Raw genomic sequence first — 15049 nt, 5'->3', positions numbered from 1 at the left:
AAATCAGGTGCGGGCCAGATGCAGCCCACTTTGACCGGACGCGGGCCAGACCATTACGGTCGGCAGGGGGGGGGGGGTGGGGGGACGCGGCGGCGCTGAATGTCCGACCGGCGAACGGCACGGCCGATGGAGGGGTGCCCCAACGTCGGTACCCCCCGGCGGGCCGCACCGGGCCGGAGTTTGAGACACCAGTTCGCAGAGTGAACGTGTTCACATCGCTACCACTAGGTGGCGGTATACGGGTATTTAAACCACAGACTTAATGATATTTACTTGTGTCTTTCATGCTTATGTTTATTTTATTTAATATTCATGGTCAATTTAAAACCATAGTTGTATACATCATCTATGTTTGTATCATGGACAAGTGAACATGAACTGTTCAATAAATAATGACAGTTTAAGAATAGTTTCGTCCTTTAATTTTTGTCATCTGTCAGACTTCAATCCTAAATCAAGATGTTAGACCCAAGAGGTCAAAGGGCCACTATGAGAAGCAATAATGTTGATCAAATGTGGTGGTCAAAAGAAAATGACTTGTTTGGCCTTCAGACAATTTGACTGCAATATTTTACATTTCGTTCCTAATCTCACAGGACGAGAGCAATAAAGAGATGAATTACTTATCTTTTCAATTAAATTCATTTTATTTTGTATAGCTCAAAATTGCAAATGTGCCTCAGAGGGCTTTACAGTGTGTACACATGTGACATCCTCTGTCCCGAAACCCCCCATCGGCACAGGAAACACTCCCCAAACAATGAAAACGTTCCATGGGGAAAACAGGGAAGAAACGTCAGAGGAGGATCCGTCTCCTGGTGGACAGACTGCAATGATGCCATGAGGACACAATGAACAATGTATAATACATGAGACTATATGACAGAGATGATTATGAGTATTTATGAGTTGTAAGCAGGTGTACGGCAGGACCACTGCAGAGACCACCATCAGATAGAACCACCGTCACATAGAACCACCATCACATAGAACCACCGTCACATAGAACCACCATCACATAGAACCACCGTCACATAGAACCACCATCACATAGAACCACCGTCACATAGAACCACCGTCCACCATTACATAGAACCACCATCAGATAGAACCACCATCACATAGAACCACCATCACATAGAACCACCATCAGATAGAACCACCATCACATAGAACCACCATCAGATAGAACCGCCATCACATAGAACCACCATCAGATAGAACCACCATCACATAGAACCACCATCAGATAGAACCACCATCAGATAGAACCACCATCACATAGAACCACCATCAGATAGAACCACCATCACATAGAACCACCATCAGATAGAACCACCATCACATAGAACCACCATCAGATAGAACCACCATCACATAGAACCACCATCACATAGAACAACCATCACATAGAACCACCATCACATAGAACCACCATCAGATAGAACCACCATCACATAGAACCACCATCACATAGAACCACCATCACATAGAACCACCATCACATAGAACCACCATCAGATAGAACCACCATCACATAGAACCACCATCACATAGAACAACCATCACATAGAACCACCATCACATAGAACAACCATCACATAGAACCACCATCACATAGAACCACAATCACATAGAACCACCATCACATAGAACCACCATCACATAGAACCACCATCACATAGAACAACCATCACATAGAACCACCATCAGATAGAACCACCATCGCATAGAACCACCATCGCATAGAACCACCATCGCATAGAACCACCATCACATAGAACCACCATCACATAGAACCACCATCAGATAGAACCACCATCGCATAGAACCACCATCGCATAGAACCACCATCAGATAGAACCACCATCCACAGAAGCCTGTGGGGAGGGAGAGCACAAAGTCTTTAGGAGAGTGTGATGTTCCTGATTTTCGATATGTTACGTAGATGGAAATAGGCAGTCCTTGAAGTCTTCTCTATATGCGAGTTGAAGGTCATATCCTGGTCGAAGAGAACTCCCAGATTCCTGACGGTGCTGCTGGGTACCAGAGACATCCCATCCATAAAAGGTGTATCACGTGACAGCTGGCTTCGAGGGACAATTCAAGTCCCTCATGTGTTGTTAAAAACGGGACAAGCAGTAAAGGGGTCGATGAGCGCTGAGACCCACAGGACACAGCTGCTCTGTGTCCCAAGTCGAAGTGTCCCTGAGCAGGACACCAAACTCAGCAACAATGTAAAAAAAAAGTCCTGGGTTAAAAATGCAACGTAAGTCGCTCTGTATAGAAGCTAAAATGACCTGTAATGTAAAGGATAAAGGGTTAAAGATGGAACAAAAGGAGCCACAAAGGAGATGTGCTAATGTATTCATGAGATATGATCTGGTTTCCATTGAAGCTGACTGTGAGCCTCCTGTGAGGACAGAAACTGAGAGACGTTCAAGTCAGGGACGAAACCCCCACTTGTACTAATCATATTTTTGACACGTTTGCAGCAAGTCGTTCACGCGTCATCAACGAGCTGCGCTTCCGTCCGGCTCGCGGTGAGACAACGAAAAGCCGCCAGGCGGCGCGAAGCCAGCGCGGTCACGTGGGATCGGCCGCTGCCACGGCAACCGCAAACCGACGGTCCCGCCCGAACGATCACCGCCGTCACCGGGACCGACCAGAGGACATGTCGGACGTCGGGTCCGAGGAGTTTGACGATGCGCGCAGTAAACTCGGGGTGAGCGAAAATCCTCCGCGCGAAGCCAACGGGCTGGTCGCGTCTCCTCGCCCGTGTCTCCCTCTGTCTCCTCACCCGTGTCTCCCTCTGTCTCCTCACCCGTGTCTCCCTCTGTCTCCTCACCCGTGTCTCCCTCTGTCTCCTCCCCCGTGGTGGGCTTCGCCGGCAGGAGTACGCCGGGGGGCGGAATGAAGCGGGGGAGAGGCACGGGGCCGGCCGGGCTGCGCTCCCCAACGGGGACGTCTACCACGGAGGGTACGCGGGCGGCTCGAGGCACGGACAGGTAACGCAGGTGGGCTGCGGAGGGGTCTTCACCCCCACCGCGCGCCCACAGCTCCACACACACAGTACAATGATGTGAATATACTCTTATAGGTATTTGTGTTACAAAGAACGGTATATTTGACTTCTCTGTTTGTCTTATCTTTGACTGTTTTGTCCAACAGGGGACATATCGCTTTAAGAACGGGGCAAGATATGTGGGGGACTATCACCAGAACAAGAAACAAGGACAGGGCGCCTTCTACTACCCAGATGGCTCTAAATATGAAGGTACAAGACCCTCTTCGTCAGTCGTGTGTGAGGAGGCAACATCTGTGTCCCAGTGGAGACTTTAGAGACCCAGAGCCTCAGAAACAAACCCCCGGTTGTCTGTTAGGCTCCTGGGTTGAGGACCTGAGACGGGGCCATGGCGTCTACACTTACCCCAACGGAGACACGTACGATGGAGAGTGGCTCCATCATGTCAGGTACACTCTAAACATTGCCAGTGTCGGCGTGATGCTGGTCGGGTTCTGATCAGGAACCGCAGGCTTCATTGGACCTGTGATGCAGAGATGATTTATCTTGGGAAATTACTGCAGTAGAAAATATCCATTTATTTAGCTAATTTGTAGGTCAAACAACATCCACGATGAGGACGTTGTTCAGGTTGCACATTTTTAACAGCATTAAACACTACACATCAGAATCTTTGTATAGATGCATCACTGCCGACAGCCGAAACAAGAACCTTTTTTGTTCAAACTTCTTGGTCGGCGTCTTTTGACGTGTGCATCACGTGTCCCGTGCCATGAGGTAAGGAGAATGACGTGCTTGGGGGTTTGTGGTTTCCCAGGCATGGACCGGGCACTTACCATTACAGTGACACCGGCGTCGTGTACCGGGGCTGCTGGGTGAATGACCAGATGGAGTCAGCTGGAGGATACGTCTACTCCAACCACCGGTACGAGGGCAACTTTGTCAACAATGCCGTAAGTGCTGCTTTGACTGCTTTCACAGAATCCCTGCCTAGATTCATCAGTTACACGCGTCTTCCCCTGCAGCCCGAGGCTAGAATAGTCTAGATGGGTTAATTCATGATAACATACTTCTGTCAGAGAAGTAGTAGTGTAGATAGTTTAATGTAACAAACAGGTAGTTATATCATTTCAGCTTTCAAGTAGTAAAATCTCCAATAATTTGTCCATCGCTCTAAATTCAGTTCCTGTAGGTTCCCTCTGCCACGTTACAACAAAGCTGCAATCGTTGCTCATAGAAAACTACAGTTTTCTACCACATTTGATTGACGTTAGTTGCTGCGGCCATTAGTGCAATCAATGAAAACATTACGATTGCTAAGAAAGGAAATGATCAGTCTGACGATCAGACCAGTTATGAACAGACAGCTAGTCGTTTTATCTGCTATCGTCACGGTTTACGGGTAATAAATATGATCCATCTCAGCGTGACTCATATAATCTTAAGCTGAGAGGAAGCTGCTCTGTTGTTTTCAACCTGTCGGCCGTCATCCCACAAGTGCTGCCTCATCACTGCCGACGGTGGCTGCAGCCATTTAAAGGAAATCAAAGTTTTGAGAAGAATATATTTTGAATCCCTTGTGTTCTGGTCGGTGAATCCCTTCGTACCTCGCAGCCTGGCGGCCCGGGGAAGTACGTGTTCGACACTGGGTGTGAGCAGCATGGTGAATACCGTCAGGCAAAGCAGGTAATTCACCCACGCGTCGGCATCAGGGCTCCACGAGCAGGAGCCTCAAGGCCTCCGGCAACAATGTGGTTTCATCTACATGTACTGTTGAATATGCCATAATAAGTACTTTATAAGATAGATAATCCTTTATTATTAAAATCACAGGATTACAGCAGCAAAGGTTAAAGTGCAAACAGATGTAGTACAAGAAAACAAGATCAGGAACTTTCTTGTTTCTTGTTTTCCTGAGTTTGTACCCTGTGGTTGAATGCACTTATTGTACGTCGCTTTGGATAAAAGAGTCCGCTAAATGACATGTGATGTAATGTAACCATGAAGCGGTAAATAAGCAGCACTGATAACACGGAGAGCGCCCTCGCTCACACACGCCTGACGTGGTTGAGCAGGTCGAGATTCACGCTGCCCCGGTCATTCCTGCAGGGGCGAGCAGAGGAGGAGGTGGGCGCGTTGGCGTCCCCCGCAGCCCTCAGGTGGATTCCCGCGCGCGTCACGGGGCCGACGCCGCGGCCTCCAGGTAAACACACCTCAGCAACAGACCTACGTTACATACACATCCCTGGGGCATAGAGCCAACTCTGTGGCTGTTTGTGTGACTAGTTTGAGTTCTATATGGAAACAAGGCAGGAAATGAAGAGTGAGGTGTGTATAAAGATACGGGACCAAAATCTGCACGTGTTGGTGAGTTTGTCTGTTTTCTTTGATCAGGTGCGGAAAAGCAAAGCAATTCATCTGAGGGAGCGGAGAGCCGACCTGTGAGATGAATCTATCAACCTGTGAAACAGCATTAAACATCTTCCCTTGCCAATGAGCATCATGTGTAAATGTCATTCAACACCACAATGTTCTTGTTGGAGAAGTTCCGGCGCTGCACCTGTTATTTAATCCTAATAATCTGACCAGAAATGAGAGGCGCCATCACGTTTAACGTTACAGTAGCTGCACGGCCAGCCTGAGGTTCTCAGTGTGAGTGACCAAGCAGCCTATTAGTTAAAGTCACTTCCATCTGTATTTCAACAAGTGACAGCAGGCAGAATATCATGAGCATGTTGGTAAAGAATAGCTCTGGATTTCGGAGAAACTTCCTTAAACAGGAAGAAACCTGGAACAGCATCAGTGAAAGAGCACATGTGCTCATAAATCAGATGATTCTTCTCTGAGGTGGAATCTAGCTTGGTGATGGTCAGATGAACGATATCAAACGGAGCTGATGAAAGGAAAGATGTGCTGAAAATATCGTATGTGCTCAGAGGAATATGAGGCTTCATCGTTAGGAAGGAAATCTGTCCTTTATTACTGTGGGAAAAGAGAAGACGCATTTGGAGCTTTCATTTGTTGCACACAACGTTTCAAGATTATCATTGTCTTCATTATTTAATAGGTGTATCTATTTAAAACCATTGCCTTTTCAATGTTAAACTACATGTATGCACAACACTCAATGTTTCTTTATATAACTTGATGTATATAAGTTAGCCAAGCACAGTATCTTGGTATTATCAAACCTTTTAGTAATAGACAGCAAACAGTCTCTCCACTAGTAGTTTAGGAAATGATGCTGACGGCTGTTCGAATGAAACCAGGAGGCAAACTGTGTGGTCTTTCTAGCAGCTTTATTTTGAAGGGCCCAGGCGGAAGCCCGCGTCTCTCACCGCGCGCACAGCGACGCGCTAAACGGCCCGAAGCGACGTCATCATGTGTGGAAGTTAACTAACGTTCCGCATACCGACGATATGGACGAACCGCCGCTGTTCACCTTCGGAGTGATAGCCGACATCCAGTACGCGGACATCGACGACGGCTACAACTTCACCCGGACGAGGCGGCGCTACTACCGGGGCAGCCTGCGCCTGCTGACCAACGCCCGCAGAAGTTGGTCGGAGTCGGGCGTCAAACCAGAGTTTATCCTCCAGCTGGGAGACATCATCGACGGCTTCAACAAGGGCCGCGACTCCTCCGACCGCGCGCTGGACGCCGTGCTGACGGAGTTCGGCTGCGGGCTGCCGGAGGTCCACCATGTGTGGGGCAACCACGAGCTGTACAACTTCAGCAGGGCCGCGCTGCTGCGCTCCAGGCTCAACGGCACCGCCCGCCCGAGCGGGGCCCCGGCCGACGACGGCACCGCCCGCCCGAGCGGGGCCCCGGCCGACAGCCAGCTGTGCGCCTACCACTTCAGCCCGTTCCCCGGGTTTCGGTTCGTCGTGCTGGATGCGTACGACGTGAGCCTGCTGGGCAGAGAGACGTCCAGCGACCAGTACAGCGACGCCATGGCCGTGATAAAACAGCACAACAACAACGAGGACCTCAACTGCCCGCCCGGTACGACGCGCTGCCTCCAGCGCGGCTTCTTCTGCTCCGTTCCAGTGAAAGACGGACCCAGTGACCTCACATCCCTTTTCAAAATAAAAGTCCTATTTATTTACAAAGGCTCTTATTCCGGAAAGCCGGTAGACTTAATTACCCTTTGTAGTTGTGAATGAAATGCCATCCTTGCTCTCCTACTCTACTAAGTAAAGCATGTATTTCATTCTTCAGTCAGTCCCTGAGCAGCTCTACTGGACAACGATGATGTCAAGTGCCTTGCTCATGGGCTCACTGACGTTTGACAGTAGTTGCAGAGAGGAGGCCCCATCACCACCACCATGCTTCATGTTTCAGGCACAGCGGATCCAGATGTTGACGTGTCGTGTCTTTGTTTCAGTGTTTGTCGGGCAGCTGCAGAGGTTCACCATGTTCAACGGGGGGTTCGGTAAGCAGCAGCTGGACTGGCTGGAATCTGTTCTGTCCACGGCCGATGACAAACAGGAAAGAGTCACAATAGTCAGTAAGTAAAACAGGACTTTTGATTCCTTGCATGTTACAAGTGGACCCCGCCCACACCTTACTGTGTTCCGGTAGTGTCCCTTAGCCCCGCCCACACCTTGCATTGAGCTGTCATGTTCTAGAACCTGTGGAGGTCTGTGTTTAGCCTGAAGCGCTCTCTGCTCAGAACCCTCTAAATCAGGGGTGTCAAACTCGATTGCACAGGGGGCCAAAATTCAAAACACACTTCAGGCCGCGGGCCGAACAGAATAAACATTTATTGAACACACTAAAACTAAATGTTTCTTTTAATATAAATACAAACCGACAGGAATGTTATTCTGGAATAAATAAACTTAAACTTCTTCTTGAAAGAAGAAGAAGTTGCTCTCCATAAAAATATATCCAGTCAAAATTATACAAGTTAGAAATATGAACATGCTGCAAAAAAACGCCTGAAAAAATAAATACAAATTGTGACAGCTTGTGCTTTAAGTAAATATTAAAATAACAAATCAAAACATTTCAGCTTCTTTGCTTTTGTCATTTTATATTAAAAAAAACCTTAGATTTTAAACATCCCAAATGATTTTACTCTCCATAAAAATATCTCCTGTCAAAATTATACAAGTTAGAAATATGAACATGCTGCAAAACCTGGAAATTTAAATAAAATTTGTGCTTTTCAGCAATAACAAATAACGATGCAAAACATTCCGTTTTTTTTGCTCTTATGCCATTTTATCAGAGCTGGATGCTTTGCATCTCTTTTTGGCAACAAGTTGGTTTATGTTTGGCGCGAGGTCCCGTGTTGTGGAGACTCTCAGGATGGACTGAAGGTTCATCAGTGAGACGACTCCTGTGTGCTGTTTTGTTTTGTTTCGAGCCGCATGTAGACGGAGCTGGGGCATTGCTGCGGGACTGGAGTGAATAAACAGTGTCGTACTTTGTCTTTAGTGTCCCATCACACTGCAGATCAATCAGCTCCATCTGAATCTGCACAGGTGCAGTTTCCACGTCGACGGCAAATGGGTTGCGAAACAACTCAAAATTATTTTTTTGTTCCTCAAAATCACCAAAGCGCCGTGCGAACTCCGCGCGCAGTGCGCTCAGTTTATCAGCAACGTGCGTATTTGGGAACACCGCTGTGCCGCATTACTTGGCAACAGGGAAAGTGGGGCGAGTTGCACTGGTGCATTTGTGTCTCCCATAAAATCAGCTTCACTGCGTCATACATGTCAGTGGTCATGCGGTCACGTCCCTGGAGCTGGAGGTTTAAGGCGTTGAGATGTGCGGTTATGTCAGCCAGAAACGCCACGGACAGCGCTCGGCAAGGCAGCTGAAGCGCTCCATTATGGGATCTGTAGTTTATTGTGTTATCAGCGCTTCATATAGTCGGGCCATTAGTAACAATAACATAAAATGATCTCGCGGGCCGGATATAATTGCATGCCGGGCCGGATATGGCCCGCGGGCCTTGAGTTTGACACATATGCTCTAAATCTACCTGATGATCTTCTATCTCCACATTATTCACAGTGTACAGCATATCATTTGTATTTATGAATTATTGACAGAGGGAAGTGTTAAACAGCTGTTTGAAGCGCTCTCTCACAGCGAGTTAGAAAAGTGGCCGTGCCATCTACGTGCCTCCTCAGTCATCTGCAAGCCCCACGCCTGTGAGTACTTTCTACCACCGGTGATGCTGTAAAGCAGTGGTTCTCAACTGGTCTGGCTCCAGGACCCACCATCACCCTTTAATGACAAGCCGCGACCCAAATACTACCTGAGATAGAATACGTATGCCAACACAAAAACAAGTTTAATGAAAAAACAAAACAGCCAGCAGGTAGCGATGCTAGAGAGGGAACTATTCCCTTTTACAGTCAATTAGCTAAAAAACCCAAAGTGTACCGTAAGGACACGAGGTATTACAACATGCATAACAATTAAGAATCTTCAGCCATTTCAAACAAACTCAACAGCTTTCATGCACAAACAAAAAAGTTGAAAAAAGACTCAAATGACGTAACTTTAACAGATCTATGACAAACAATGTCTTGAGGAGCAGCTTTTGCACAAATTCAAAATATATGAAATAAACCTGGCACACGCTGCTCAAAACATGGACGGACGAGCCGGCAAAAAAACGCCACTCCGCTGCATTAAAAAAAAGTCCCTCCAAAATAAAATCACAGGATGAATTATTATTATTATTATTTTTTTAATTCTAATTCTAATTTTTATTTTCCCAGGCAACCCATTAAAAACGGGTCCGCAACCCACCAGTTGAGATTCACTGCTGTAAAGGGCTTTTTCTGACAAAGTAGCACAGCTACTGAATAAAGGAATGTATCGTTTTAATCTTTGAGAGATTTGGAGCAGCTAGCCTGACTGATCAATGGTAACAACGTGGGTACGTAGTTCGACTCATTTCATTAAGAAAATGTGTTCTCAGTTTGATTCATCAACATGTATCACTCATATGAACACCACTCATCATCATGGACATGTATCACTCATATGAACACCACTCATCATCATCATGGACATGTATCACTCATATGAACACCACTCATCATCATGGACATGTATCACTCATATGAACACCACTCATCATCATGGACATGTATCACTCATATGAACACCACTCATCATCATAGACATGTATCACTCATATGAACACCACTCATCATCATGGACATGTATCACTCATATGAACACCACTCATCATCATGGACATGTATCACTCATATGAACACCACTCATCATCATGGACATGTATCACTCATATGAACACCACTCATCATCATGGACATGTATCACTCATATGAACACCACTCATCATCATCATAGACATGTATCACTCATATGAACACCACTCATCATCATCATAGACATGTATCACTCATATGAACACCACTCATCATCATGGACATGTATCACTCATATGAACACCACTCATCATCATGGACATGTATCACTCATATGAACACCACTCATCATCATAGACATGTATCACTCATATGAACACCACTCATCATCATCAACATGTATCACTCATATGAACACCACTCATCATCATCATAGACATGTATCACTCATATGAACACCACTCATCATCATGGACATGTATCACTCATATGAACACCACTCATCATCATCAACATGTATCACTCATATGAACACCACTCATCATCATCATAGACATGTATCACTCATATGAACACCACTCATCATCATGGACATGTATCACTCATATGAACACTACTCATCATCATGGACATGTATCACTCATATGAACACTACTCATCATCATAGACATGTATTACTCATATGAACACCACTCATCATCATGGACATGTATCACTCATATGAACACCACTCATCATCATCATAGACATGTATCACTCATATGAACACCACTCATCATCATCAACATGTATCACTCATATGAACACCACTCATCATCATGGACATGTATCACTCATATGAACACTACTCATCATCATAGACATGTATTACTCATATGAACACCACTCATCATCATGGACATGTATCACTCATATGAACACCACTCATCATCATCATAGACATGTATCACTCATATGAACACCACTCATCATCATCAACATGTATCACTCATATGAACACCACTCATCATCATCATAGACATGTATCACTCATATGAACACCACTCATCATCATCAACATGTATCACTCATATGAACACCACTCATCATCATCATAGACATGTATCACTCATATGAACACCACTCATCATCATCAACATGTATCACTCATATGAACACCACTCATCATCATCATAGACATGTATCACTCATATGAACACCACTCATCATCATCAACATGTATCACTCATATGAACACCACTCATCATCATCATAGACATGTATCACTCATATGAACACCACTCATCATCATGGACATGTATCACTCATATGAACACTACTCATCATCATCAACATGTATCACTCATATGAACACCACTCATCATCATCATAGACATGTATTACTCATATGAACACCACTCATCATCATGGACATGTATCACTCATATGAACACCACTCATCATCATCATAGACATGTATCACTCATATGAACACCACTCATCATCATCAACATGTATCACTCATATGAACACCACTCATCATCATCAACATGTATCACTCATATGAACACCACTCATCATCATGGACATGTATCACTCATATGAACACCACTCATCATCATCATAGACATGTATCACTCATATGAACACCACTCATCATCATGGACATGTATCACTCATATGAACACTACTCATCATCATAGACATGTATTACTCATATGAACACCACTCATCATCATGGACATGTATCACTCATATGAACACCACTCATCATCATCAACATGTATCACTCATATGAACACCACTCATCATCATCATAGACATGTATCACTCATATGAACACCACTCATCATCATCAACATGTATCACTCATATGAACACCACTCATCATCATGGACATGTATCACTCATATGAACACCACTCATCATCATCAACATGTATCACTCATATGAACACCACTCATCATCATCATAGACATGTATCACTCATATGAACACCACTCATCATCATCAACATGTATCACTCATATGAACACCACTCATCATCATCATAGACATGTATCACTCATATGAACACCACTCATCATCATGGACATGTATCACTCATATGAACACCACTCATCATCATCAACATGTATCACTCATATGAACACCACTCATCATCATAGACATGTATCACTCATATGAACACCACTCATCATCATGGACATGAGTGATACACAACATGTATCACTCATGTTGGGTTGACGCTTTTCTACCAACATAAGTACGAATGGAATTCATAGCACATGTTTTGATATTATTATACATTCCAACATGGCTCAGGTCTTCAGTGGCACGGTCCTATTCCTGCCAGGAGAATATATTTAAGATCAGCTTGAAGACACCGTAACTCTGTTAACTTGTGACTGTCATTTCTCCACGCCCTTTGTGTTTTCCCGCTCAGGTCACCTCCCCGTCCACCCCTGGTCCACAGCTGACATCTGCCTCGCCTGGAACTTCGATGAGCTCCTGGCCATCATACGGTGCCACGGCAGCGTGGTGTGTTTCATGGCTGGACACGACCACGATGGTGGATACTACCAGGACGAAGGCACAGGAGTGCACCATGTGACGTTCCCGGGGGTGATTGAGACTCCACCTGACAGCGACGCTTTTGGTACAGTGTCTGTGTACAAAGACCAGATGGTGCTGAAGGGGTACGGCAGGGTCACCGACCGAGTGCTTCCCTTTCCATCCTCTTCCAAGAGGCACGCATCGTAGGGCAATATGAGACATCCCGTCATTTATATTCATACGATTCTGGAGCGGTCGACCCGCATGGCTCATTTAGACAATGTTTGTTCCATTCTCTGGAGAAGTGTGGGAATTTTACACTGGTCACTTTGAAGTTCTTCTCAGAGAAAGGAAATCCTCAAATCGACTGACTTTAATAGTGAAAGTACTACACCTTCAGTGAAAAGTAGGGCACAGGGGGGAATCCTTTTGAATGTAATGACTTTGATACCTATTTAAAAACACAGAGCGGCAGTGGGAGCGGTCCACTTCCTCTGCAAGGCACATGCAGTATCTCGAATACTTTATTGCACTTGTATTAGTGTGAAGTATACTTGACACTGGTTGTATTTTAATTTGAAGTTTAAATTATATCACAAAAGATTTGTACTGCAGTTTACATGTTACTTAACTGCAAATACATGAACTTATTTTCTGTCACTGTTAATTGCGAAAGCATGAATTGCACATTTTAGTGAGATTTGATTGGTGCACTGTATTGTAAAATATACTTTATATAAATATATAAGTCCAAGTTCTGCACAAGATCAGAGCCAAGCTGCATAAATCACAATGTAAAACTATTTAACAAATAATACAAATATTCTATCAGTAGTTCTGTGCCTGTCCAAATGTCCCTGTCACGTCTCTGGTACTTTGTGATCTTTGCTTGGTGTTTTATCATTCATTCATATCACCATCATCACTTCATTTTCATACGCGAATGACAGGAGGTCTTTTCCTTTTGTCTTTATTTTACGCAGCAAAACGTCAACTTAATATACAATTGATCAATTCTGTCACACCGTAGATAAACGATATGCTCTCGTGCCTCATGCAGCTCTTGTGTTTCATGACGTCAATACATGGAGACACAAGTAGCGTCGATCCAACATGAGTGTTTTCAATATATGTTACATATCTCTAGTTCCTGCACAATGAGCGTAAATTAAATGATTAATATTCCCCAAATTCCAATGAAGTAATACATACCCATAAGACTGTATGTACACTGTAAACTGTTAACAGTTCATATATTGTCTATAATTTGTAGTAAAAAAAGTATTGGTTCAGGCACTGTTTAAAAGTATTGTTTTAGCACTGGTATCAGGAAAAAGACAAACAATACTAGTGGATCATTGTAAACATAAAAACATTGAATGTAGGGGAACGCTGTGTAAGCTTTGGTATCCTCATTCTTAGTTTAAATACTACATTTTCTCACTTTTTCATGTATATATGAGATTTCACAAAATGTTTGGTCATGGAAATCCATTGGTCAAAATGTGAATGCACCCAGGAATTAATTACAAATGGCAATTTTGCATCTCAAAATGTTGACCAGCAGATGGACTTACATAGAATATAAGTAATGGACAGGTTTATGTGCCTTTCTCTAGTATCTAGCAATCTCCATGACGACTGAGCAACTACATCCCCTGACCAACTTTGAGATGTGATGAAAAGATGTGATTCAACTAGTAAGACGCCCGTCGAGCTATTGTTGACTACTTATTCAAAGGTGAAAGGTATTTAAATCTAAGAACGCACTTTGACAAATTGACAGACTGCAACTGTTTGATTGTGAAAATAAACTGTAAAAGCACTGATATGCTCAGCGATGAAAGACGTGCTTTGTGAATCTGGAGGAACAACGTGACGCTGTTTGGTTTGATCACACATTAAAGTCAACATGTAGGATTATATAGCAATATGTCAAATATTGAGAAGAGAAGTGTATCTCAGACGGTTGATGAGCGCAGCGCACAGACCACGTGGTCTCGTCACGGCAGCAGATGTTCCTCTGTCCCCCAAGTCGTCTCGCATTCACAAACATCTTCAAAATGGAGAGATTAGAACCTCACAGCCACGTATGAAGAAATCCCTTTGAGAAGATAGATTAAAGGAAAGCGCGAAACGACCTGGATCTCATCTCTTTGGAGTAAAACATGCCGGCATTAAGCAGAGAAGGAGTCAACGTCCTTTGCTGTGCATCGAGTTGGACTCCATCAGCGTGGAGGAGACGTTCTGGTGTAGGCTGATCTGGGACGACTGGTCACCAGGGCGCCGTTCCTCGCGCTGGATAACGTTACATCAGTCAGGCTTTTCGGTTCCACAAAGCAAGTTT

The 15049-nt window shown here is 44.6% G+C and overlaps 2 protein-coding genes across 5 annotated transcripts; both read left to right on the top strand.

Moving 5' to 3' along the window:
* The first annotated feature begins 2345 nt into the window (after nt 1–2345).
* Nucleotides 2346–5523, top strand: rsph1 (radial spoke head component 1). 4 transcript variants are annotated; one of them, XM_078103072.1, is made up of 8 exons: nt 2346–2725; nt 2895–3008; nt 3172–3277; nt 3384–3474; nt 3843–3950; nt 4640–4711; nt 5135–5228; nt 5420–5523. In XM_078103072.1, exons 1-8 carry the CDS (start codon nt 2675–2677, stop codon nt 5468–5470), a joined length of 687 nt encoding a protein of 228 aa, XP_077959198.1. In that variant the 5' UTR covers nt 2346–2674; the 3' UTR covers nt 5471–5523. The 4 variants fall into 4 exon arrangements, with proteins under 4 accessions (XP_077959198.1, XP_077959197.1, XP_077959199.1 ...); XM_078103071.1 differs by having other exon boundaries at nt 3843–3978; XM_078103073.1 differs by lacking the exon at nt 4640–4711 and having other exon boundaries at nt 3843–3978.
* A 194-nt stretch (nt 5524–5717) lies between these two features.
* On the top strand, nt 5718–14531 carry adprm (ADP-ribose/CDP-alcohol diphosphatase, manganese-dependent). The gene is made up of 3 exons (XM_040176950.2): nt 5718–7030; nt 7413–7535; nt 12593–14531. Exons 1-3 carry the CDS (start codon nt 6445–6447, stop codon nt 12907–12909), a joined length of 1026 nt encoding a protein of 341 aa, XP_040032884.2. The 5' UTR covers nt 5718–6444; the 3' UTR covers nt 12910–14531.
* The last annotated feature ends 518 nt before the right edge of the window (nt 14532–15049 follow it).

Source organism: Gasterosteus aculeatus, chromosome 5, assembly GCF_964276395.1.
Source record: "Gasterosteus aculeatus chromosome 5, fGasAcu3.hap1.1, whole genome shotgun sequence".
Taxonomy (NCBI): Eukaryota; Metazoa; Chordata; class Actinopteri; order Perciformes; family Gasterosteidae; genus Gasterosteus; species Gasterosteus aculeatus.
This window is presented reverse-complemented; position numbering and strand designations above follow the sequence as displayed.